The sequence below is a fragment of the Meles meles genome, chromosome 11 (assembly GCF_922984935.1).
Source record: "Meles meles chromosome 11, mMelMel3.1 paternal haplotype, whole genome shotgun sequence".
Taxonomy (NCBI): Eukaryota; Metazoa; Chordata; class Mammalia; order Carnivora; family Mustelidae; genus Meles; species Meles meles.
Genome location: NC_060076.1, coordinates 36919477 through 36946351, shown reverse-complemented (window position 1 = coordinate 36946351; position 26875 = coordinate 36919477). Strand labels below are relative to the sequence as shown.

Here is a 26875-nt window from a genome sequence, read left to right as displayed (position 1 = left end):
ACTTCTGGTCTAGGGACTCCCAATTTCTTTTTCCAGATCATACCTTTTCCTGAATTTCAGATCCATTGTCAGCTGCTTCCTCAGTATGGCTAAATTCCAAATCAACATCATCTCCACCAAATATGTAATATCTTCCTATATATCCCATTTTAGTAAGTGGAACAATTTTCTAGGCAGGTGTTCACACAAATTTAGGAGTCAGCCTAAACTTTTCTTTCATAATTACTACTGCCCCTTTAATCCCAACACCCAACTCTGAAACCTGGATTCTTATCTCCTTAAAATGTTTTTAACCCATCACTTTTACTATAGCACAATAATGATGATAACAATAACAACTCCCTTGTGCACTTCCTTATATCCCAGGCACTGGTCTAAGCACTTTATGAATTTTAACTCATTTAATTCTCATATTAACCCTGTGAGGGGGTATCATTATCTTTCTCATTTTACAGGTAAGAAAACAGGCATAGAGAATCTTAAGAAATCTATCCAAAGTCACTGAGTAAATGGTGGAGCTGAGATTCAAACACAACCTTGCTGTAGAATTAGTATTCTTAACCATTTCTCTGTTCCATTTAGTGCTTCATTGCTTCTTTTTTGAATGATTGCCATTAACTCTGCAACTGCTCTTTCTGTCCTTGTCTCATCTCTCTCTAAGCCTTCTTTTCCAATTTATCATCAAAGGGAGCTTTCTGAAAAACGAGTCTGATCACATTGTGCCTTCATGTTAAAATTTACCATGGTGGGGCGCCTGGGTGGCTCAATGGGTTAAGCCTCTGCCTTCGGCTCAGGTCCTGATCTCAGGGTCTTGGAATCGAGCCCTGCATCGGGCTCTCTGCTCAGCAAAGACCCTGCTTCCCTCTCTCTGCCTGCCTCTCTGCCTACTTGTGATCTGTCTCTGTCAAATAAATAAAATCTTTTTTAAAAAAATTTGCCATGGTATGGAGGATAAACTCTTCTGTTTATCTGTAAAATATAAAATATCTTTATCTATGTCTATAAAATAGTTCTGTTAACTATTTTATGCTTACTTCTCCTCTCTCATTTCTTGGTATTCCTCATCAAATACCTGAACAGTGGCCATAACTGAGGTTTCCCAAATGAATCAGTCTCTCTGATATATATTTGTCTTCTGCAATGCAATTTTCCTTTGCCTGCACACTTCTCCATTTGACTAATTCCTACTAATCCTTTAAGACTTGGTTCAGACTTGGTAAGAGAAACCTTACTCTAATCCTATCCAGCTCCCAACCATTCTGATTGAGGTGATCTTCTTGTGTGTTTCTACTTCTAGGTTTTGCCTAGCATGCCTTGGCTTATTGACTTTCTAACACTTGCTTTCTCTGCCAGGCTATCACATCTTTGGATTCTAGCACATAGCACAGGCCCTGGCACATGGTAGGCGTTCATTAATGTATATTTGAGTGAATCAATTATGAAGATCCTTTTATGCCAAGGTTATTGGAAGCTTCATACACACCAATGAGCTCTTTTAATTACTTGGTTTTTGCTGCAAGCCCTGAAGAGTCTTTGAGGCTGAGGATGCTATTTTTCAGGCACTTTGCATGTTTGTCATCCAAGTACATGTGTCCTGGTGTGCCTGCAGTGATGAGCACCTTACTGGCCAACATCAATGCTTATTATGCCCACACAACTGCCTCCACCAATGTTTCTGCATCTGATCGCTTTGCAGCCTCCAACTTTGGGGTGAGTGTGATGTAAAAACATACCTACTCATTTGTTATCAGTTAATAAAATTTGATTTTTCCCAGTAGGTTCTATAGAATTATATGCCTAAAATTCAGAGAGCTGACACTTAGATAGATGTACTTCTTTCCTTATGGGTGTGTAGACTATGTAGTAGACTCTTCCTTATTTCATTATGGATAGATAGACTTACTAATGGACTCTCCTCAGACATAGATAAATGAGAGAAAGTGGAATAGCATCACTGTGGTTTCAGAGGTACCACCGCGGCTCAGGCAGAACCTCTCTAGGCCAAAGACTTGGTTGAGTCATCATGTTCCTTAGTTCTGCAAGTCCACAAGTAGACTTTTCTTAACCTTATATTGTTTTTCTCTGACTCATACTCACTTAAGTTCATATGAGACTTATGTCTAAGTGAAGATACCAGTATATTCCTGAGCCTATCCCTTTTCTAGTGTTTGGACTGTTTATCCCATCCAGATATGTCCTTTCCTGGTTTTAAGTTACTTGAGCTGTTGAATCTTTATTCAGAATTTCACCTGACATAAGTTCAGCGTAAACCAGATAAAATATCTTTGACCAGCCACAAAGATTACCTCTTTAGGAATAACACTGCTGATACTCCCAAATCTACTGGGTCTCTGAGCCCTGTTTTTTGGGAGTAACCACCTTCCCTTATTTTGATAAGAGTCTTTCTGTAGATGAATTAACATCATTGATTAAGCCACTCAAATATGTGTTTCGTTATCTCATCCCATTTTATATAGTTATATAAGACCTAATGATCTTTCATATAATCAGTATATGAATTCCAGGAGTGGAATTCAGCCTATAGGCATGTGATTGCACATTTAATTATACCTTTTCTATAAAAATCAACGATCAAAATAGTGTGGTGAGTGTGGGTGTTATGTAAGACTTATGAATCATGGACCTGTACCCCTAAAACAAATAATACATTATATGTTAAGTGAAAAATAATAATAAAATAAAAATAGTGTCATGTTATTTATCTTAACATTAAAAGGTATAAACTAAGGAAAATGATGTGGAACATGGTTGAAAGAGAAACGCTCTCAGGTCTGCTTGATCACCTTCCAAATCACTGTTTCTCCCTCTTATCATTACTGGTAGGCTGTGGCTATTTAACTGTTAAGAGCTGCCTGAAGGTAAGTCAGGAGATCACAGACTCAGGAACAAGTTGAAGAATGTGTTTTGAGTTTCCTCTTAATTGACTAAGAGAAGTTAGAGTCTCAAAGGAATGGAGATGCATGCGTCATCTCCCGTTGACTCTTATATAGAAAGAGCAGTTTCTTTCCTGGGGACTTCCTGCCCCCTTGCCAGTGTGAAAAGATTCCCCAGTTTGAGACCGAGCCGCTAAGAGATGGAACAGGGGCCACCTATCCCAGTCTTCTGTTACATTGTTCTTTCTTCTCATGGGCAGGGATGAGATAGGATGTGTCCCTAAACCAATGTCTCCTCCTCACCCAGAGATGGTTCTGTTTCTGCTACAGTCTAGGGAACTCAGATTATTTTTCTCTTCCCTGTTATTTGTTTCCTACCCTCAGAAAGAGAGATTTGTAAAACTACTGGACCAGTTGCACAACTCACTGAGGATTGACCTCTCTACCTACAGGGTGAGTGAAGACAGGACTGTGAGATGGAATAACAGATAATATCAAGCTCTGTCTAAAGAAACCATAGTCCAATCTTGGCTATAAAAATTAAAGACAAGGAAAATTGGTCCCTGTCATCACACCTACATACAGGGCCAGTGCCACTGACATCTGTGATTCTCCAAACTCCAAAGACCATGCTGTTGTAAATAGCAGGTGTGGCATTTTTTTTTTATAGGCAGTTGGCTCTCCAACCATACTGATGTCACTCTGTCAGACTCTCTGATGACATTCTCATTAGGGTGGATAATCTCTTCCAGAAATGCCCCTTTAAAAATTAGATACCTATATTTCTTTTTTGTATTTTTTCATATTCTCCTTATTTTTCAAGGGAGGTATGAGAATCTGGCTAAAGGGAGAGAAAAGATAGCTTGGCTTGAGCAAGTGATTTGTAGTGGAGGTCATGTCCATTCCTAGAATGGAAGGAGAAAATAGATATATTAGGAGGATGGGTACCAGGGACAGGGAAGGACATGAAAACGGGCAGTTTCCCAATTCTTCCTAAGTTAGATCTTCTTAGAATGGCTTTGTTACTTGCTTTAAAGTGTTGTGAATTTCCAGAACAGGCAATATACCCACATTAAAAAGTAAGTATAAAAATAACCTCAAAGTCAAAAAGAAGTGGAGTTTTAATTATCTGCAATTTCAGTGCCCTCCATTTGCATGAATAGTGGAGAGTTGACTATGTATCTTATATTTGGCATATAAGTAGCCATTTGAAGGTTTAAAAAAGCAACCCTTAAAATGGAGAGTGGCTCAACATCTCCCTTCAGCTCTCCTTGGCAGCTTCCTCCTAAAACCCATGCCAAGGGGAATGAAGTGAGGCATGGTGGGAAGGTCTTAAAGAACTCACTTCAAAACAGTTCTGCTCAGAGCTGTGCCTCTGGAAGGAAAGTGGAACAGCTGGGGTCCCTTGTACAGAAAGTATATATCCTTGATCTTCGTCTGGTCCATAGTGTGACTCCATTTATATTCCAGAATATACAGTTACATTGTAACTTTTGAAGAACTCACTGTTTAGGTGTAAGAATCTTCACCCAAGAAAAATGTGTGTATAAAATACGTGTGTCTATATGTTTGTGTGTCCATTTGTACAAATGCTCACACATTGCATGGGAAGTAGGGTTGGCATAGGATGTGTTGCTTGCTGGGCTGGGGATTATTAACCCCTGTGTTTGGCAAGGGCCTGTATGTGTCAGTAGAAAAGAGAGGGAGACCTGTAGTTTAACAGCTTTTTTGTTCAGCTCACCTGGGGAAAATCCCAGTGAGTAGCAATTAAGGAAACTTTTTATTTCATTGCTTTTGGCAGAGAAAGCTCTCTCTTTTCCTTTCTTAAATTTGCTTAATTTGCAACAGAATAATTTCCCTGCTGGAAGCCCTGAGCGGCTTCAGGACTTAAAGTCAACAGTGGATTTGCTGACCAGCATTACTTTCTTCAGAATGAAGGTAAGAGAGAAACTGGGCTAGATGGTGATGGACAGGGCACCTGGCCATAGGAACATGAAGAATAAGAATCATTGGGTACAATCTGAGGCTATAGTATTCATCACGTCTAAGCCCACATTTCCATTCACCTGTTCTCTGGGTTACCTCTGAGAGGACTGTAGATCAATAGGGATGGGCTGCGTGGTTCTCCCAATCAGATATCCTAGCAATTTCATCCTAGGGTACGGTCCAGGGACCCATCGAGAGATGATGCAATGGAGTAGTTTGAGGGGAATTCTAGGAGGAGATCCACTCAGTGGGGAGGACCATGGGCCCATATTTCTTTTATTAATTGGCAGGTGCAAGAACTTCAGAGCCCTCCAAGAGCCAGCCAAGTGGTAAAAGACTGTGTGAAGGCCTGTTTGAACTCCACATATGAGTATATCTTCAACAACTGCCATGACTTATACAGTCGCCAGTACCAGCTGGTAAGAGGTTCAGGATCAGGTGGGATCAACTCTCAGTGGCTCTTGGATCCTCAGTTTTCCTTTACTGTGGTTATGGTGGAAGGGAGCTCAGGACAAAGTCCTTGTTATTCTTTTTTTTTTTTTTTTAAAGATTTTATTTATTTATTTGACAGCAAAGATCACAAGTAGGCAGAGAGGCAGGCAGAGAGAGAGAGGAGGAAGCAGGCTGTCCACAGAGCAGAGAGCCCGATGTGGGGCTCGATCCCAGAACCCTGGGATCATGACCTGAGCCGAAGGCAGAGGCTTTAACCCACTGAGCCACCCAGGCGCCCCAGTCCTTGTTATTCTTGAGGATGAGTAAAGTGTAGAGTGAGGACCTTCTAAACCATGTGAGACATTTGTGGGTTAATAGGGACCATTGGATGAGATGTGACATAACCGAGTTGAGCAGAAGTGGCAACAGTAAGTTTTAGTTTGGTGCTAAAGTAAGTGACCAAAACTTGGGCAGTTTTAGAGGGTGAGTAGGTGAATTCTCAGTCCATCCTAGAGTCTTTTTTCTCTCCCAAGCTTAATTTGTTACAGGCTGCCTTCCTCTGAGATCTGTAGTTGTCTCTCTGAACTACCGGCTTGTGGAAATTTACATTTTCCCTCTGATACTTCTCTCTGCACTACATGGTCTTCTGAGATATATTCATCAGCTGACTGTCAAGGCTGACTCTTCTCTGTTTTTGAGGCTGAGCTACATCAGCTGTTCTATGCTGACATCGTAACTTACTACCTGGTGACTGTGTATGTTTCTCAAGATCCTCTCAATAGTTTCTTTTATTCTCATTTCAAAGCCAGGACTTCTTCTTGGGTCTTGTTACTAGATTACAGTTTCTGTCGTAATAATTCTTGCAGACCATGCACTTGCAAAATATATGCCCTTTAGTCCAACAAATATGTATTGAATGAGTCAGGTAGGAGGAAAGCATAGAGCTCCTTCAGTTAGTTCACAGTTCGTAAGCATATATATAGTTCTTTTTTTTTTTCCATTTTATTTATTTTTTCAGCATAACAGTATTCATTCTTTTTGCACAACACCCAGTGCTCCATGCAAAACGTGCCCTCCCTATTACCCACCACCTGTTCCCCCAACCTCCCACCCCTGACCCTTCAAAACCCTCAGGTTGTTTTTCAGAGTCCATAGTCTCTTATGGTTCGCCTCCCCTTCCAAATTTTTTTTTTTTAATAAACATATAATGTATTTTTATCCCCAGGGGTACAGGTCTGTGAATCGCCAGGTTTACACACTTCACAGCACTCACGATAGCACTTACCCTCCCCAATGTCCATAGCCCCCTCCCCCTCTCCCAATCCCACCTCCCCCCAGCAACCCCCAGTTTGTTTTGTGAGATTAAGAGTCATTTATGGTTTGTCTCCCTCCGAATCCCATCTTGTTTCATTTATTCTTCTCCTATCCCCCTAACCCCCCATGTTGCTTCTCCATGTCCTCATATCAGGGAGATCATATGATAGTTGTCTTTCTCCGATTGACTTATTTCACTAAGCATGATACGCTCTAGTTCCATCCACGTCGTCGCAAATGGCAAGATTTCATTTCTTTTGATGGCTGCATAGTATTCCATTGTGTATATATACCATATCTTCTTTATCCATTCATCTGTTGATGGACATCTAGGTTCTTTCCATAGTTTGGCTATTGTAGACATTGCTGCTATAAACATTCGGGTACACGTGCCCCTTCGGATCACTATGTTTGTATCTTTAGGGTAAATACCCAGTAGTGCAATTGCTGGGTCATAGGGTAGTTCTATTTTCAACATTTTGAGGAACCTCCATGCTGTTTTCCAGAGTGGTTGGACCAGCTTGCATTCCCACCAACAGTGGAGGAGGGTTCCCCTTTCTCCACATCCTCTCCAGCATCGGTCATTTCCTGACTTATTAATTTTAGCCATTCTGACTGGTGTGAGGTGATATCTCATTGTGGTTTTGATTTGTATTTCCCTGATGCCGAGTGACGTGGAGCACTTTTTCATGTGTCTGTTGGCCATCTGGATGTCTTCTTTGCAGAAATGTCTGTTCATGTCCTCTGCCCATTTCTTGATTGGATTGTTTGTTCTTTGGGTGTTGAGTTTGCTAAGTTCCTTATAGATTTTGGATACTAGCCCTTTATCTGATATGTCGTTTGCAAATATCTTCTCCCATTCTGTCAGTTGTCTTTTGGTTTTGTGAACTGTTTCCTTTGCTGTGCAAAAGCTTTTGATCTTGATGAAATCCCAATAGTTCATTTTTGCCCTTGCTTCCCTTGCCTTTGCCGTTGTTCCTAGGAAGATGTTGCTACGGCTGAGGTCGAAGAGGTTGCTGCCTGCGTTCTCCTCAAGGATTTTGATGGATTCCTTTCTCACATTGAGGTCCTTCATCCATTTGGAGTCTATTTTCGTGTGTGGTGTAAGGAAGTGGTCCAATTTCATTTTTCTGCATGTGGCTGTCCAATTTTCCCAGCACCATTTATTGAAGAGGCTGTCTTTTTTCCATTGGACATTCTTTCCTGCTTTGTCGAAGATGAGTTGACCATAGAGTTGAGGGTCTATTTCTGGGCTCTCTATTCTGTTCCAGTGATCTATGTGTCTGTTTTTGTGCCAGTACCATGCTGTCTTGATGATGACAGCTTTGTAATAGAGCTTGAAGTCCGGAGCATATATATAGTTCTAATCAAAGCAGTCTGTGAGAAGTGCCTTGAAAGCTGAATAAAACTGAAGGGATTCCAAGAAGGAAGAAGTCACTCTTGATCAGGTATTGGGAAAAGCTACTAAAACAAGGGCATTTTACGTAAACCTTAAAAGACAGTAGGATTTGGATTGCAAATAATGAGAGGACAACCTAAGTCTCTTGAACATTTGCCCTTTGATGAATACATCCAATTTTTAATGCTTCCTAGGAGTACCTTAGTAGAGACTAAAATCTTGTTCACACTGCCTCTTCCCATTCCCAAACATACTCTTTGTGCCAGCCCTATCTTTAAGTCTTCCTCCTTTTAAGTTTTATAAAACCTCCCATTGGTTTACACACTTCACAGCACTCACGATAGCACTTACCCTCCCCAATGTCCATCGTGAGTGCTATGAAGTGTGTAAACCTGGCGATTCACAGACCTGTACCCCTGGGGATAAAAATACATTATATGTTTATTAAAAAAAAAAAAATTTGGAAGGGGAGGCGAACCATAAGAGACTATGGACTCTGAAAAACAACCTGAGGGTTTTGAAGGGTCAGGGGTGGGAGGTTGGGGGAACAGGTGGTGGGTAATGGGGAGGGCACGTTTTGCATGGAGCACTGGGTGTTGTGCAAAAAGAATGAATACTGTTACGCTGAAAAAATAAATAAAATGGAAAAACAACAACAACAACAACAAAAAACCTCCCATTGGTTCTGAAGCTCATAGGAGGTTTTCCTGGGGCCTTTGTTTAACTTACCACACTCTGGGCTCCTCTGTCATCTATCTGTAGATTCTCTTTGGTTGGAGAAGACACTGTTCTCAGCTTTGATTTTTCAACTATGCAGGGGTCTTTCTGAATATTTAGTCTCTGTTCCCTAGCATGAGATGAGCCTGGACTTTGAAAGAGGGCTTATAAACCATTCAGGCACTTCTTTTAGCCTTTGAATTTTTCCAGCAGTTTTTTACTTTTTTCACGCTCATTTTCTCATTATTCATTATTTACAGTGAGGTAAACCATTGGTGTTTTTTTATTTCTTTCAATCACTCAGCCATTGGTTCATTCATCCATTTAATCCCTTAACAAACTGAACATGTAGGGATGTAAAGTTGATCAAGACACATCTCTCTTTTTGGCAAGCTCATCATTTAGTGGAGGTAGGTGGGACAAATTACTAGATTTATTGTTGGTTTTTTTTTAACTTTATTGTCTTTTTTTTATTATTTATTATTACTGGATTTTATTGTAGTTGCCAAAGTTTCATAGAACGTGTTCTGGGAACTTAACAAGAGAGGCATCTTAGCAGACCGGGGTATCAGGGAATACTCAAAAAAAGTAAAGCTTGGGGCACCTAGGTGGCTCAGTGGGTTAAAGCCTCTGCCTTTGGCTCAGGTCATGATCCCAGGGTCCTGGGATCGAGCCCTGCATCAGGCTCTCTGCTCAGTGGGGAGCCTGCTTCCCCTCTCTCTCTGCCTGCCTCTCTGCCTACTTGTGATCTCTCTCTCTGTCAAATAAATAAATAAAATCTTAAAAAGTAAAGCTCAACTGGAATTTTGAGGAGTGAGTAGGAGTTGGCTAATGAAAGGGGTTGGGGAAGAGAGGGATGCCATATAGAGGTAGTAGAATGTTTGTGAATGAGTATGTTAGTTTGAAGAAATATAAACAATTTAATTAGGGTAGTTACAGTGTCAGGCTTTGGAGTTCAACTATCTGGGGTCAGTTCTTGGTTCTACTGTTTATAGCTATAAGACCTTGGGCAAGTCATGTAACCTCACTGCCTTCTGTCTCCTCTTCTGTAAAATTAAGGTGATGGTAATTTCCACCCAATGGAGCAGTTAGGAGGATTAAATGAGATAACCCATGTAAAGTTCTTAGGGTGCCTGGCACCTAATAAGCACTAAATAAGTGGTGGTAGTGGGGTGGTAATGGCTGTGAGGAAAGGGAATTGGTAAGGTGTGGGGTTGACAGATCATGTACTGAAGGCCTTTTGTGTCAAGCAGTGGAGTTGAAGTTTACTGAAGGCCTTAACTGAAGACCATTGAAGGGCAGAGGAGTCACACTATGAGATTCTCCTTGCAGAAAGATCACTAACAACTATGTGGAAGGGGACTGGAATGAAGATTAAAGACCAGTTAGGAGACCCTTGAATGATAAGGATAGGGTAGTGGCAGAAAAAGTTAAAGGAAAAGATGTATTTCAGTGATATTAAGCAGGCAGAATCCACATTCTGTGGGTTCTGTCCTTGTTTCTAGTAACTTCCGTGTAACAGGCTTATTAGGACTGTAGAGACTGTGATGACATAGGGCATCCCACATGAAAGTCCTGTCCATCTTCTTCTGTGTGGTTCCAACTTTGCTTTTGTCCCAGTGGGAAACAAATGTCCATTCCAGCAGTGACCCCTCCTTGTCCTGCCCAGGGTCTAAATGTAGAGTTGCTTCTCTTTTTCTGAGATTCACCACTGTATTCCTTTACCTCTTCCCAACCAAGTCTTTTTTCTTCCCCCAGATTTACTAGGATATAATTGATGTGTAACATTGGGTAAGCTTAAGGTGTGCAATATGATGATTTGATACAAGTGCGTGCTGTGAGATGTTTACCACAGTAAGGCCTGCACCTCACATAATTATCATATTTTGCTGTTACGGTGAGAACATTAAAGCTCTGCCCTCATATTGATCTTTCCAGTATATAGTACAGTATTTTTAGCTATAGTCAACCATGCTGTACCTTTGATCCCCAGAATTTATTCATCAGAACTGAAAGTTTGTATGTCTTGACCAGCATCTCACCATTTCCCCTGTCCCTATCTCCTGCCAAACACCACTCCACTCTTTTTATGTGTTTGGTGTTTTTAGATTTTATATATAAGGAAGATCATTTTTGTCTTTGTATTTGTCTCTTTCTGTCTGACTTATTTAATTTAGCATACTGCCCTCAACGTCCATCATGTTACTGCAAGAAGAAGGCTTTCCTTCTTTTTTGTTTCTGAGTAATAATTCATTATATTTATATACCACATTTTCTTTATCCATTCATTCACTGGTGTACACTTAGGTTGTTTCCATGTCTTGGCTTTTATGCATAATGCTACAATAAATGTGGAGGTATCAGTAAATTTTAGAGATAGTTATTTCATTCTCTTGAATATATACCTGGAAGTAGGGTGGCTGGATTATAGGATAGTTTTCTTTTTAATTTTTTGTGGAACCTCCATACTGTTTCCCATAGTGCTCTACCAATTTACATTTCCTGCAAGCAGTGTGTCAGGATTCCCTTTTCTCTATATCCTGGCCAGCATTTGTTATCTCTTACCTTTCTGAAAATATTTATTCTAACAGATGTGAGATGACATCTCTTTGTGGTTTTTATTTGCATTTTCCTGATGTTTAGTGATATTAAATACTTCTTCATGTACTTGCTGGGCATTCTTTGTTTGTTTATTTGATCAGGGAGCCCGATTCAGGGTTTGATCCCAGGACCCTGAGATCATGACCTGAGCCGAGCTCAGACTTAGCCGAATGAGCCACCCAGGCACCTCTTGCGGCTGGACATTTGTATGTCTTCTTTGGAGAAAGGTCTATTCAAGTCTTCTACCTGTTTTTTAATCAGATTTTTTTCTTTGCTATCAAGTTATGCAAATTACTTATATTTTGGATATTAATCCCCTACCAGATAAAAGGTTAGCAGATGTTTTCTCCCATTTTGTAGGTTGCCTTTTCATTTTGTTGATTGTTTCTTTTGCTCTACAGACATTTCTTTAGTTTGATGTAGTTCCACTTGTTGGTTTTTGCTTTTTATGTGTGTACTTTGGTATCATATCCAAAAAATCATTGCCAAGACCATTGTCAAGGAACTTTTTCCCTTTGTTCTCTTCTGGGAGTTTTATGTTTTCAAGTCTTGTATTTAAGCCCTTAATCTATTTTGAGTTAGTTTTTGTGAGAGGTATAAGAAAGGGGTCCAGGTTCATTCTTTTGCATGTGAGTATCTAGTTATCCCAACACCATTTATTGAAGAGACTACCTTATCTCTTATCCCCACTGAGTATTCTTGGCTCAACAAGACCTTATCTTATACAACTAGGCAAACAGCTTCCTAGATACAGTTCTTCTTCCTAATAGCATTCATGAGGTTAAGGGAAGTCCTTAACCCACTGAAGGTTGGACCCACTTGCATGCTAGGTCTGTGCAGTAGCTCCTGCAGAACTTGAAGGAGCTTCTCAGAGCTGAGATGTATATGTATGTGTGTGATAATTTAGGGGAAGTGTCAGAGGAGACTGCTAGTGGGGTCACATGGAACTAGACCTATTTAGTGAGGCTGGAGGGGCAACTTACTTTGCCTGAGGAGTCACTATACTCATAGCTATTGAGAGAATGAGGAAGGGGGTCAGGCATCCTTATGTCTCCTAGACCGACCAAGTGTATCATATTTGTTCCTTGGAGACGGGGAGAGAAGTTCTCTGGAATGGACTCTTTGTGTATAAGGACCACCCAACAGTCAGCCCTCTGATAGAACATGGGCAGTCTTGTGGAAGACAGGCTCTAGGAGAAGAAGGGTAACTGATTCTAAAAGAAGAGGTATGGGGACCGAAAGAGAAAGAAGATTGGAGACATTCTCCGTATTCTACTCTGACTCTCACTGTCTCCCCCGGAACAAGAAACAGGAACTACCTCCTGAGGAACAAGGACCCAGCATTCGTAACCTGGATTTTTGGCCCAAACTCATCACGCTCATTGTGTCAATCATAGAGGAAGATAAGAATTCCTACACACTCGTTCTGAACCAGTGCGTATCAACCCACTTGACCCTGTGTGGTTGGTGGTTGGCATGTCCATCTAACAGCCTCTTTCTTTCCTATCTCTGTGTGTTTGCAGTGCCACCTCTTCTTCCTGTACGTCCGTCTGTCCCTCTGTCCCTTGTATCTATCTGAGTAACTGTTTCTGGAGACAGGTGTGGAAACATAATGGGGGGCCCTGTTCAGACTGAGCCAGCCTCACTGGAGTGAAAGTCCCCTGGGAATGGCTGCCATAGGAGTCCCAGGGGATCCAGAGACCATGTGTGTATGTGTTTGTCCACTATGAATAATGGGCTTTCTTAGGCCCACTCCTTGAACTTTCTCGTCCACCTTCTTTAGCCTGGGTCTGCCTTCTAGCTCCAACCCTTCTCTGGGCCTCAAGTCCCTGCCTTCTGGGCATCCTCTTCCCTGGACCACCTTGCCTGAGGGAATCCTTTACCCCACTTGTCCTTCCACTGGTTCCTGGGTCCCTTTTCTCCAGATTGAGCCCAGTCCTATTTCCTAGGCTTCTCCTCTCTTCAATCTGACTTCCAAGAGATTAGGCACATAAGTTTTGGAATCAGTCAAATCAAATAGCTCTTGCTTTGTTCTCACTGTGGCTTCTTCCATCATCCAGGTTTCCTCAGGAGTTGAATGTGGGAAAAGTCAGCGCGGAAGTGATGTGGCAGCTCTTTGCCCAAGACATGAAATATGCACTGGAGGGTAAGGGTACACCAAAGGCAGTGGGCTGTAGGCCATTAGCCCAAGCACCTTGTTTGCTGTCCCTTTCCTCCCCCAGACAATTATAAGTTCTGGGTGAATGGTATGGCGAGAGACTAGAGGGATTCTAAGTCATGTCAGGAGTCCTTAGGTAGGCAGAGGTTCAGCCAAAGTAATAATGGAAATGGCTATGTGGATGTGAATTTCCCCTTCCAGCTTTAGACCAAGTGCCTGTTTAAGATTTTCCCTAACCCAAAGATCAACTCATCCCATGCTGGGTATTGTCAAGTGTCCCACTTCCTGGAGTATGAATGGTCTTATGAAGTTTATTTTTATAGTTTTAAAGAATCATAGAACCTTAAATACATAGATAAGATTATTTTCTCTTATTAGAGACTGCCTGGCCTGGCTTTCCTTAAAAGCTGTTCTGGATTGGTATGACAGAGCCAGAAATATACTTCTTCCCTCCCTTCTATTATAAAGCAGTGTCATGGGCAAATTATTATTCATCTGTTTATTTAGCTTATTCTTTTATCCATTTCCTGCTTTGGTTCACAAAGATATCACTGTCTGCCTGTATATAACCTTCCCATTTGTACCCTTCTGTGTTCACTCATTTAGCTGCCTTTCCTGTTGTTTCTGTGTGTTAGTTTGTCTCCTCAGTCTGTGCAAGTGGACTTATAAGGAAAGGGAGCAGTCTGGGGTGAGGACAAATCAGAGTCTGGATCTGTTATTTTGGTGGAGTGCCAGAGAAAATGGGTAACCCTCAGACTTAAACTTTTGAGGTTTAGGAGCTAAGGTTGAAAGAAACCTTGAAGATCTGTGTTAAGTTGGAGACAGCCAGAAACTATACATGTACATTCTGTAATTCTGCCCCAGAGCAATTGCTGCCTCACTGGGTCAAGCTCGGGGTTGTAGCCCAGGCCTTTCCCTTTCAGGCCAGTGAAGAAGTCACTTGTCCCCCCTCCAGTAGCACTCAGCAAGCCTAATTTGGGGGATTATGGTCCAAGTTCTTGAAGAATCCCAGCTCTGATGGGTTTGGGGGCGGGGGGAGGCAAATACCTGCAAAAAGTGTATCAGTTTCATGAGAGGGATAGTATGAGGTGGGGCAGAGGTTTTCAAACAGAGGTATCTCAGGAGCTAAGTGAAAAGAGAAAGCCAGGTAGGAGGAGAGGGTTGCTGGGCTCCAGGATTTTCACTTGGTGCCAGTTAAGTCAGTTCTGCTTTTATCAATGTTATATGGGGTTCTAGATGAGATTTCTCTTGAAAGGGGAGTTCTGCTAATGTTTACAACAAACACAAAAGGATTGAAAAACTGCTTTAAGAGAGAGAAGTAATGTTGACCTGGTTTCAAATCTCACCTTCACCACCTAATCAGCATTGTGTTTTTTAGACCAATTTTTGTGAGCTCTCATTTACTTATCCATAAAACGGGAGTGATAATAGCATCTGTTTCATTGAGCTGATGAAGTAATGTGTAACACACTTAGGATACTGCTTGGCATTTACTCGGCACTGAATAAATCTTATTGAAGACAATAAGAAACCCCATAAGCTCATGAGATGAGCAGAGATGTAGTATGAGCAAAGTAGCTTTTTTTTTTTTTTTTTTTTAAAGAGAGAAAGCAAGAGTGAGAGCTTGTGAGTGTGTGGGGAGGGGCAAAGGGAGATGGAGAAAGAGAATCTTAAGCAGGATCCACACCCAGTGCAGAACCTGATACATGGCCTAAGATCATGAGTTGAGCTAAAACCAAGTGTCCGACATTTATCCAGCTGAGTCACCCAAGCACCCTGCAAAATAGCTTTTTTTTTTTTTAACTTAAATTCAACTAGCCAAGGTACAGTACATCATTAGTTTTTGATATAATGTTCATTGATCCATTAGTTGAGTATATCACCCATCATTTTTATAAGAGTTCACGTTAGGGGAAAATGGGACAGCTAGAACAAGGAGACACTAGAAGTTGGGACTGCAGATGATGTTGTAGTAATTTAGGGCTGAGGGTTTGGGGTTAGAGCAGAGAATTGGAGAGGGAATAATGAGTTTCAATAGCCACTGGAAGGAAGTTGTACAGGACTTCATGACTGTCAGAATGTGGAGGGTAAGACAAGGGGGAGGAGTTTGGAGACCTGGGTGATAAAAGGATAGTGTTGACTCCAACTGTGAAAATGGTATCATTCACCCAATTTTCTTAAATCAGTTTTATTGAGGTATAATTTACATACATAAAAGAAAAACACTATATTTTGATGAATTTGACAAATACGTGACTAAAGAGAAGAAGGAAGATGATGATGGTCATCATTGAACAAGAGGCTACAATTAGTGTGTGTACTCAGTTCAGCTTCAGCTGAGATGTTAAATGGCAAAAGATGGGGACTAGAGTTAAACTCTGGCAAAGTGAAATGGCCAGCAAGGCCTTAGACAGACAGTACCAGAACCAAAGAGAGATTTGGGGGAGATAGCAGCAAGCTGAATAATTGAAATAATGAGGTTGAAAGAACTCCAAAGATGAAAGATAAAGATACATGGAAGGAGGAATGTGGAAATCAGGGGCAGGAGAAGATTTAGAGACTCAGTAGCCCTTTATGAGAGACTAACCATCCCCGTACTTCTATCAACAACAACCTCATGCAACTTTATCGGGGCTTGACTCCATGGGACTTGTTAGAATAAAGTGTGACCACTGTTTCAGCTGTCATCCTGTTAGTTTCTGTACTACAGAAATTAATATTGAAATTGAGTTTTGGGACCAGAGTACAGATAACGGATTGACAGAGAAAGGGAGAATTATTTAAATACAGGACTTGAAGATCCCTAGAAGAAAGCAGTTAGGGAGTTTTGGGAGTGATGGAGCGGTACTGCCTCCACTTCTAGTGGGTTACTGAACAGGATGGAGAGAGAGTCCTCCTCCTGGTACATTTCTATGTCTCTAGGTTCATGCACTGGTGTAAGGATAGCAGAGTGTGGGGTGGAAGAGAAGGGGCAAGCCCTGAGAAGTCTCTCTGATGACCCCAGAGGTGGTGCTGCCTGCCGTGCCAGGATATGAACTTTCCTGGGACTGGGAGCATTTCACGGCCGAATCCCAACCTCCCATTTCCTCCATAAGGGTCTATTGTACTAATTCTCAAGGGCCAATCGCCCCAGATTGGATTTCTGCTTTGATGTGAAGGAGCATCACCCATAGCAACTCAAAGTTGAGCAGTAGAGGTCACAAGGACCCTGAGCTTCCTTTCTCTGTTACTCAGTGCTCTTCCCCCATTTGCCTGCTTTTTTCCCATTATGTTATATGTAAGCACATTGTTCGATTTTATTATTTCAACCTAATTTTTTATTTATAAAGGGGATGGATGAAGAGAACCTGTTGTTGTAGCCAGTGCACCAGGCATTCTATTGCAGGGGTGGTATTTGTCCTGGATTCTCCAGAAGGCTCTGAAGATCCAGTTAGAGGACCTTAAAAGTCCATAATAAACATTCCATTTTTTACAGCATAATAGCCCTTTCATCTACTGTGTTCCTGTGGTTTCCAAACTGACTATTCTTATTTGCATACTTCTCAGAGTGTTCATTTTCTCAGTGTCTCAACTGTGTTCTGGGACACTTTAGTTTACCTTAAGATGCTGTTACACTCTGGCTGCTTAACTGCTTTCTGTCAGCCCACTGTGGTTTTCCCTGTCTCTGTAGTTGTCATTGACTCGTTCATGCTGTGTGTAGCTGCTCATCACTTCATCTAACATCTAAGCTCATCTGAAGGAATGGCCCACCTTCTAGGAATAGAGAAGTCCTAAGAAACCACCATCCCTCACTAGTCCTGGGGAGTCTCTCCACTAATCAACATTAGCACCCACATCTCTTTTCCATCTTCTTCACCAGATGCCAGTATCTCAGTTGACACTTCTAGAAGCTAGAGCAAGAAGACTTCTGTCTGGGAGTTTGGCTTAGTCTCTAAAAGATTTGGGCCAGGCTCTTGGAGAGCAGAGTACTGGTAGGGGGAGATGGTTGTGAGGAAGTGGTTGGGAATCACCCTTGTTTTAAGACTTCTGATAGAGCTGCCTGGCCACATCTGCTGCTTTGGGAAAGCTCAGGAACCATGGCTTCTGCTGCTGGGACCTGACTCAGCTTCCTTCCCCACCACTAGAGCATGAGAAAGACCGGCTGTGTAAGAGTGCTGACTACATGAACCTACACTTCAAGGTGAAGTGGCTCCACAATGAATATGTGCGAGAACTGCCTGCCCTCCAGGGGCAGGTGCCTGAGTACCCAGTGTGAGTCATCATGTGGGCACTACATGGGGAAGGGAAGGGGTCCCTCCATCTTAGGGGTGGGGCAGGACCTATGTCTTCATTTCAGTTCAGCAAGCCAGTCTTGAGACTGCCAGTTCTAGGCTCTGTTGTAGAAAGAGAAAAGCATCAAACTGTGCCCTATCTTCTAGAAGACCCTAGTCTGGTGGAGCTGTTAAGCACATGGCATATGCCAGCCACTGGCTCTAACCCCCAGTTCTCCTGCCTGGCTGCAGGTGGTTTGAACAGTTTGTCCTGCAATGGCTGGATGAAAATGAGGATGTGTCCCTGGAATTCCTGCGTGGGGCCCTGGAACGAGATAAGAAGGATGGGGTAAGTTGGAGCCTTGGGCTGCACTTGGGTCAGGCCAGGTGTCCCAGCATTTAGCTGACAGCAAAAGTTCCAGGGCTTTATGCTGCCTTCGGCTCAGGTCATGATCTCGGGGTCCTGGGATCAAATCCCGCATAGGGCTCTCTGCTCAGTGGGGAGCCTGCTTCCCTCTCTCTCTCTGCCTGCCTCTCAGCTACTTATGATACCTCTCTGTCAAATAAATAAATAAAATCTTTAAAAAAAAAGTTCTAGGGCTTTAGTTTCTTCCCTGTGGAGTTCAAAAGGAAGGCCAAAGAGCCTCCCGGCTAGGCAGAGCCCTTTTTAACCTTACACACTTGGGAAAAGGTAGTGGCTGAAGATGACAATCCTATTGTTGGCCTTCCTTAGTTCCAGCAGACATCAGAGCATGCACTCTTTTCCTGCTCTGTGGTGGACGTCTTCACACAGCTCAACCAGAGCTTTGAAATCATCCGGAAGCTGGAATGCCCAGACCCCAGCATCCTTGCCCACTACATGAGGAGATTTGCTAAGGTGACCATGACCCTCCCTTCTCCCTTCCATTCGCCTTTACCCTGCTCACAGCCTCATCACAGGCCTGAGCTCAATTCCTCTCTGTGGTGGCCTTCAGGTAAAGTCTGGCATCACCCCATTCTCATTTACTTGTGTCTGGGGCGGACTGGTGGGTTTATCTTGGTGTGTTTCTGGGGTTGAGAGGGAGCTTTGTCCCTTACTATGAGATTCCGCTCTACCTCTCTGTTGTTCTGGGACGACAGGTATGATCTCAGGCAAAATCCGTGTAGGGAAAGCTAAGGGTTCCCTTCCTTTCCTTTTCTCTTTTTCTTTTTTGTTTTCAGACCATCGGGAAGGTGCTGATGCAATATGCAAACATCTTATCAAAGAGCTTCCCAGATTATTGCACAAAGGAGAAAATGGTGAGGGTCAGGTCCTGGGAGCCTAGAGAAGAGAGTGGAAGACATTTGAATCCTTGCTTTTGAGGCTATCCTCAGAGCTGAGGGTGGGGGTGATGCTCCTGACTTGATTCCCAGTTGGGCTTCTTTTGAGATTATGACACAAAATAAGAAGAACTTGACTAGGAGTTCATCTGAGCCTCCATTTGGTACTTAATTTTCAACTAAGCTAGAGCTTTAGTTAATCTTTCTTTAAAAAAAAAAAAAGAAATTAAGACATTCAAAGAGTTAAAAGAATAGTGCCATGAACACCTGAGGCCCACCACCCAGCTTAAAAACAAAAACATTTGCTCCTAGTCTTCATTCAAGGAGAAGTGTCTGAATTGGTTCCAGATCTCAGTGCTTAGGAAGAGATGCATATAGTATGTGTTGTAAATTCTGTGTCGTTTTTGGAGTAGTATGAAAGAGGTACCTTAGTCTGATAGGTCCTGTGCCAAAAGAAGTCAAGACTCAACAGCTCCATCTTCCCCAAAGCCCTGCATCCTGATGAACAACATGCAGCAACTGAGGGTCCAGCTGGAGAAAATGTTTGAGGCCATGGGAGGCAAGGAGGTAGGTCTCAGGGTGTGGGGTTGCTGTACTTTCCCTTTGTTCCTGAGCTCCCTGGCCATAGAACTCTACCATCTCCTGACTAGGTATACGCCAACAATTTAGCTTAGGGTCTGGGCTGGTTTAAGCTGAAGGATTTAAGTAGACACTGGGGTAAAGGCCTTCTGAGGGAGGGTTTAGGAGTGTAGGAGGGGAGAAAAGTGTACAGAACCCAGCTCAGCCAAGCATACTTTGTGTGGATACAGTTGGACCCTGAAGCTGCAGACAGTTTGAAGGAGCTGCAGGTGAAACTGAATACAGTTTTGGACGAACTCAGCATGGTATTTGGAAACAGGTCAGTGGCCCCAAGCATACAGCCATAAGAGCCAGGTATGGCCCCTGGCCAGTCCCAAAGCCCCTGTCCCACACCCTCCATCCAGCTGCAGGCATGTGGATCTTTCCTCTCCTCCTGTTGGCTGTCCCTGTTGGAGCTACACCAGGAGTATGCTGGAGTGGGGCTGAATAGCTGGTGCTGCTCCAAGGACAGTGCGTGTTTGGGCAGGGGAGGGCTGCACTGCGGGCACATGTGTAGTTTTCAGGTGCGGATTGATGACTGTGTTCGACAAATGGCTGACATCCTGGGCCAGGTACGCGGCCCAGGGAATGCATCCCCCAACGCCAGGGCCTCAGTGGCTCAGGATGCAGATAGTGTGCTCCGGCCTCTCATGGACTTCCTGGATGGCAAGTGAGTACGACACTCAACTGTCCTGTGGGAGGCAATCACATGGAAAGCCTCTCAGGGAAAGGGGCTCTCAAACTCTAGCTCTAGTCTTACCTGTCATACGGTCCCACAGCCTCACACTCTTTGCCACTGTGTGTGAGAAGACAGTCCTGAAGCGTGTACTGAAGGAGCTCTGGCGGGTGGTGATGAACACAATGGAAAGGATGATTGTTCTGCCCCCACTCACTGACCAGACGGTAAGGACGCTCCTCTTCCACTTTCTCCTGCTGTCTCCTATATCTTGCTCCACACTTCCTGATCAAGGTTGGAGTCCTCTGCTTTTGACTAATCCCCTCTCTGCCCAGGGCACCCAGCTAATCTTCACCGCTGCCAAGGAGCTGAGCCATCTTTCCAAACTCAAGGTACTGTGGATGTATGGGGTCCTTCTGAGGCTGAGGGTGACAGGATGCCAGGAGGAAGACTATTTGAGCTTTGGAGATGGAAGAGGAAAAGAATGAGAGGAACATGTAATATAAGCTGACAGATGGGGAAAGACAGCCCTAAGCTGTCCTGATGCTATTGCTTTCTCTGGGGTTCCAGGACCACATGGTACGAGAGGAAACCCGGAGTCTCACTCCAAAGCAGTGTGCCATCCTTGACCTCGCTCTGGACACCATCAAGGTAGAGACCTGCCCCTTCTCCAGACAGTCATACCTCATGTTCCTGGTGTTCCACTCTGCCAAACTGATGGCTCTTGCCACCCCACATCCAGAAGACAGTGATTTTATATGTTTGTTACTTTCTCTGCTATATCCATATTTCTGCTTGGGAGCAACCAAAAGTTACCTCCTTTATGGTCTCAGATGACTTACCACAGACCCAGAGCACTTATTCCTGGGTTTTGAGTATAGTTCAGTCTACTTAGTTCCTCATTGCCATTCCTGAATACTTTCAACTGGAAATTAATCTTTCAGATCCTCATACCCCAGATCTGGCAGAAATTTCCCTCTTCCACTTATATATAAATTTATTTGGACTTTCTACTACCCATTCCTTCATTCAGCCAGGCAACATGTGCACATGACACTGTGCATGAAGGATACAGAGAAAATCAGATATAGTCCCTAGCTGTAAGATGCCTATAATTTGGTAAGGCTACAATAAGATAGGTACACATAAACCATGATATGGGGCAGTTGGGAGAATTATGTTAAAGGATAGTGTTCTCTAATAAGAGTTCAGAGGGGTAAAAGAGCAATTCTGGCTATTCTCTGCCTGAAATGCTTCTATTCCATGTCTTTGCTTGTCTGGATAGATCCATACTTCACAAAGATCTGCATCCAGGAATGTGGCCATCCCTCACTGCTCCAACACAAATAGTAACTCTTCACCTGAGAGATTGTGACTCTGCGTGGTATTCCCGATCTTGTTGTCTATTGAATGGCTTATTGTCCTCATCATCCTCTTTTGGCATCTTCATTGAGCTTCTGCTCAAATAGGATTTTCTCTGAGGACAGTGTGGAAAGCTGCCTCTTTATAAGGGGAGGAGGCTATAGCAGATATTCTTTTGTCTTTCAGCAATACTTTCATGCAGGAGGTAATGGGCTGAAGAAAACCTTCCTGGAGAAGAGCCCAGATCTGCAGTCCCTACGCTATGCCCTATCTCTGTACACACAGACCACCGACACACTCATCAAAACCTTTGTGCGCTCACAGACTGCCCAGGGTAAGGCCGAAGGGCTTTGGGTCCCTATCTCCATTCCTTGATACATTTCTGCCTCTAGGGAGTCACTAGCTTCCAGCCCCCGGAAGGATCCAGGTACTTCTCCAGAGAACCTATCAAACTCAGATCCCAGGATTTCTTGAGGGAGCCCAGTACTCACCCCCACACCATATCCATACCAGACAGGAAAATGACAGGGACCTGGGAAACATGCCTGAGATTCCTTTTCCAGACATTGCCGGCCTAGTGCATGTTTATCAAGGAGTGTACACTCTCTGTTAGGAAGTATCTGTCAGGAAGCCTGGAGAATGAGTGATTGAGACACTCATGAAAACTCACAGCTTTGGGAATCTTGTTGGAAGTTGTCCTGGAGAGAGAAAGCAAAAGACTACAGATCATCTAGTGTGGATGAGAAAAAAGACTAGGAGAGGCAAACTATGGGAGCAGTTGAAGAGAGGATGTGGATCTTGGGGCTCTGTGCATAGCTGAGGTTCCAGCCTCATGGGTGATGCTTATGCATAGGGGCCCAGGCAGCTGATTTTCTCCCAGTGACTTCCAGTCCTTAGAAACCCCCCCTGTCTTTAGGCAGGCCTCTCTATAAACAAAACACATCTACCTAGAGATGGGTCAGACTGAAATTCTGCCCCTAGCCCTGGAGCAGGGCCCTCCCAGAAAAGACTTTCAGGCACATTTATTATTTCATAATAAATAGGGAACCCTGGGTGTGATGCTGAGTGAATCTGATGGCGGGAGTGGGAGAATTTAGGCTTCCCTAAGCTGTCGATTCAGAGCACAGAGCTGACCTGAAGGGGAAGAGGGATCTAAGCAGTTAGACTAGAGTTGATAGAAGGTGAAAAGATGCAAGGGACTTGTAGCACTGCTCCATTTTCCACACCTGTTCTTTTTTTTTTTTTTTTAAAGGTTTTATTTATTTACTTGACAGAGAGAGATCACAAGTAGGCAGAGAGGCAGGCAGAGAGAGAGAGGGAAGCAGGCCCCCTGCTGAGCAGAGAGCCCGATGCGGGACTCGATCTCAGGTCCCTGAGACATGACTTGAGCCGAAGGCAGCGGCCTAACCCACTGAGCCACCCAGGCGCCCCTCCACACCTGTTCTTATTTCAAGTCCAGGATGGGAAGAAGAGAGAGCAAAGGAGTTATGAGCCTTGCTCAAGGGGGCAGGGAGCTCTTTTAAAGAGCTGTATATGGAAAGACCTGTAACATCAGGGGAGGATCTGAGTTAATCCAGAAAGACTTCTTAGAAATCCTGAACTTTAAGCTAGATGTAAAGATGAGGAAAGGCTGAAATGGGCACATATGTGATAAGAGCAAGGGTGGGTACTGCAGGGAGGATCCAAGTGTGTGTGTATACCTTTCGTACCCATTGTTTTATCATTTAAGGCCTAGGAAATTAAAGCCTACAACATCTCTCTTTCCTGGCCTGATGGTCTCAAATACCTTCTCTCTGTATGTTCTTTTGCTTTTCCCCCATGATCTGGTTGATCTTTGACCCAGGAAGTCTAATTTGGAGCACTGGGGCATTGACCCCAGCTCTTTGACTTCTCTCTCCACCTCAGCTCTGTGATCCCTCAAAATATGTGTAGAGTTGCTCCAGATGGCTGTTACACCTTAGGCCTCTAACTGATTATTCTTTCTCTGTCCTGCTGCTGCTACTACTTCTTGACTTGCCTGTTCTCACTCAGTGCATGATGGGAAAGGTATTAGGTTTACAGCTAATGAGGACATTCGGCCGGAAAAGGGTATGTTGTATACCTTGCACATGTGAATCTAACATAGGCTAACACTGTTCCCTATGAACTAGAATGAGCTGCTGCTTAGACAAGCAGTAGCGGAGCTATTTGTCAAAGTTCAGAAGCTCTATCCCAAGTCTCAGAGATGAATGTTGTATTCATACAGTCTGAGAAGGGGTTGACAGTAGTTCTGTCCTCACGGGGGTATAGCTCATTGGTAGAGCATTTGACTGCAGTAGTTCTGTCCTCAGGATTCCCCCACCCCTCCACTTGAGGACAGAGTTTTATCTGGGGTGCAGGGTACCGCTATTTTATCAAAATAGTGAGACCTCTGCTGAGGGGAGCCTACAAACTGGCCAGAGACTGGGACTTGTGGAGGGGTCCTGGTGTGAATAGGACAAAGTCTGAGCAGGGCAACCTCCCAACCAGGGACATCCCAGAATCCGAGGATAGGTGGGAGAGTGGAGAGTATTGCCTTTGGCTAGAAGGGACCCACATTGTTCCATTGAGACACTGTGGGGTGCCCATAATTCCCTGACAAAAATACAAGGTGGCAATATTATCCTTCTCTCTAATATCATTCAATGAAAAATTCTTCAGCCTGGGAGATAAGAGAGGTTTGGGGAACCTGAGAGATTCCCAGTGCATTTTTGGAACATTTCACCTAAGATGTCATCACCTTAATGTATTTTAATACTCAACTTAATTCTTTATCCCCTTTCTTTCCCTTCTCCCACTGCTTACTTCCCCATGGCTACTTTGGGTGATTGCTTCAGACTTTAGGATATAAGGTGGTGGCCTCTTAACTCCTCAGTTTTACCTGGGATAATTAGGCCTGAAGTCTTAGTGTTCTTCAGTGAGGGACCAACTGTCCATCTGTCCTTCAGGGTCTGGTGTGGATGATCCTGTGGGAGAAGTGTCCATTCAGGTGGACTTGTTTACACATCCTGGAACTGGGGAGCACAAGGTCACAGTGAAAGGTGAGTGGCACAGACTTACAAGTTTTAGACTGTTTCTTATGCACTAGCCTCATCAATTGAAGGCAGGGGCTGCTTTATCTCAGTCCTCCAACTTAGCCTTCCTCCAAGGGGATTGCCACCTGGGGGCTCAAGAACTGGGAACATGTGGTGGGATCCCTCACAGGCTTCCTTTGTTTGGGCAGTGGTAGCAGCCAATGACCTCAAGTGGCAGACAGCAGGTATGTTCCGGCCCTTTGTGGAAGTGACCATGGTTGGCCCACACCAAAGTGACAAGAAGAGGAAGTTCACAACCAAATCAAAGAGCAACAACTGGGCCCCCAAGTACAATGAGACATTTCACTTGTGAGTTACGGGGTAGGGGACCTCTAGGACTCTGGGGTGGGGGTGAGCTAGGAGGTAAGACTTGAGAGGGAAGAGGAAGGAATGGGTTGGATGGTGGCTGGGGTAAATTCATCTGAAGACTCTTTCAGCTCTGGCTTCCTCCCTTCCACCCACCCTGTGCTCACAGCCTCCTGGGAAATGAAGAGGGACCAGAAGCCTATGAGTTGCAAATATGTGTGAAGGATTACTGCTTTGCCCGTGAGGATCGTGTTCTGGGGCTGGCTGTGATGCCTCTGAGGGATGTGGCAGCCAAGGGCAGCTGTGCTTGCTGGTGCCCCTTGGGCCGGAAGATCCACATGGATGAGACAGGCTTGACTATTCTCCGGATTCTATCTCAGAGGAGCAATGACGAAGTGGCTCGAGAGTTTGTGAAGCTCAAATCGGAGTCTCGTTCCATAGAAGAGGAGAGCTGAGCACCTTGGTTCCTGTGCCAACCAGATGGCATGAGTTCCACAAGTCAGTGCCAGTGAGAGTTACTATGTAGCCAGCTTAAAGTCCTCATAGTTGAGAGGCTGACTCCTTCAGTTTGAGGATATTAAAGGAAAAATTTGGGGTGATAAAAGTATGGCTTTTCACAGAAAGGGTCACGAATCCCTGACCAGCAGGTCTGTGGTGCTAGGAGCTGGGATGTGGATATTACTGCATAGGGAAGTTTTCCATAAAGGGAGGGACAGACATTTCTGAGAATATCAGCCATTCTTCGTAGACACTCCTTCTCCCCACCCCCATCTCCACCCCTCTCCGTGCCATACCTTATCCAGCTAGACCCATACATATCAACCATTAGAAGAACAAGTTTAGAGAGCCTGGAGCATGTATCTGGTTAGTTAAATAGTCAGTTGAGCCTCAAGGTGTTGCTGAGCCCTATAGTCTGGATTGGAGTATGGCCAGGGCAGGAATGTACAAAATAGAACTTAGAGTCCCCTTGAGCAGGATCCACTGGTTTTGTGTGGCTCCATGAAAACAAGGCTTTGAGACTGAACAAGATACCTTCTAGAAACGAGCTATGCTAATCTTTTCCCCCAAATATGTCATGAGTAGAATGAGGTTCACATGATACTTCAGAGCCCTGAGCAGAATATTCTTTGGAACCCTAGCACTGTAGGCCACCTGCCCAGGAGTCCCCCTCCTTCACTCCTGTAGGAAGGGGAGCAATGATGTTTCAGAACATAAGAGGCTATTCCTGTGTATGTGCACCTGAGGGCTAGTTGAAGGATCCACGAAAGAGGGCTGTATTTTCTTATTGGATAGACTCTGAACAAAGCCAAAAATTGTAGAAACCAGTCTAGAAGAAGTCCTCTTCACCTATGGCTACTGCCTTCTGGTTGTCCTTTCCTTTTCAGAAGGACTCTAGTCTTTGGCCTCACTCCCTTTCATCTAGGTCAGCTGCTGTTCGCCTCACAGATGTTCAACCCTATAGAAGGAGCTTGGACTATGATCCCTCTGTACAGGCTGGATGGAGGGGCCATCAACATGCCTTGGAAAGTCAAAGACAAATTCTTTTAGAAGGTCATATGAACTTCTCAGCCCTTGATCAGAGAAGTGACATGGTTCTTGGATATCCTTGGTAGCAGCCTCCTGGACCTCCTGAGGACTCCATGTTATCCACAGCTGTACCAGCCATTACATGTACCAAGAAACTAAGCATCTTTGCTGTTATTAATTACTGTATGTGCCATTGTTACAGGACATTTTTGGCTAGTCTATAATAAATTATCTTAGAGCAGCC

The 26875-nt window shown here is 43.8% G+C and overlaps 1 protein-coding gene across 10 annotated transcripts in view; it reads left to right on the top strand.

The window, feature by feature from the left end:
- Positions 1–26875, top strand: part of UNC13B (unc-13 homolog B) — a 233197-nt gene extending 206322 nt beyond the window's left edge. For 4 of the 10 annotated variants that reach the window (XM_046023719.1, XM_046023718.1, XM_046023715.1 and 1 more), the window contains 21 exons: positions 1560–1710; positions 3279–3347; positions 4743–4832; positions 5171–5299; positions 12650–12777; positions 13404–13489; positions 17626–17752; positions 18004–18100; positions 18485–18628; positions 18952–19029; positions 19540–19617; positions 19860–19948; positions 20186–20338; positions 20448–20571; positions 20680–20736; positions 20915–20995; positions 21893–22040; positions 23738–23794; positions 24673–24765; positions 24948–25107; positions 25274–26875. In XM_046023719.1, coding sequence (XP_045879675.1) covers positions 1560–1710; positions 3279–3347; positions 4743–4832; positions 5171–5299; positions 12650–12777; positions 13404–13489; positions 17626–17752; positions 18004–18100; positions 18485–18628; positions 18952–19029; positions 19540–19617; positions 19860–19948; positions 20186–20338; positions 20448–20571; positions 20680–20736; positions 20915–20995; positions 21893–22040; positions 23738–23794; positions 24673–24765; positions 24948–25107; positions 25274–25559 — 2425 coding nt within the window. In that variant the 3' untranslated portion in view covers positions 25560–26875. Of the gene's footprint in view, positions 1–1559; positions 1711–3278; positions 3348–4742; positions 4833–5170; positions 5300–12649; positions 12778–13403; positions 13490–17625; positions 17753–18003; positions 18101–18484; positions 18629–18951; positions 19030–19539; positions 19618–19859; positions 19949–20185; positions 20339–20447; positions 20737–20914; positions 20996–21892; positions 22041–23737; positions 23795–24672; positions 24766–24947; positions 25108–25273 lie in introns of all 10 variants that reach the window. The other 6 variants (XM_046023716.1, XM_046023717.1, XM_046023713.1 and 3 more) reach the window with 2 other exon arrangements.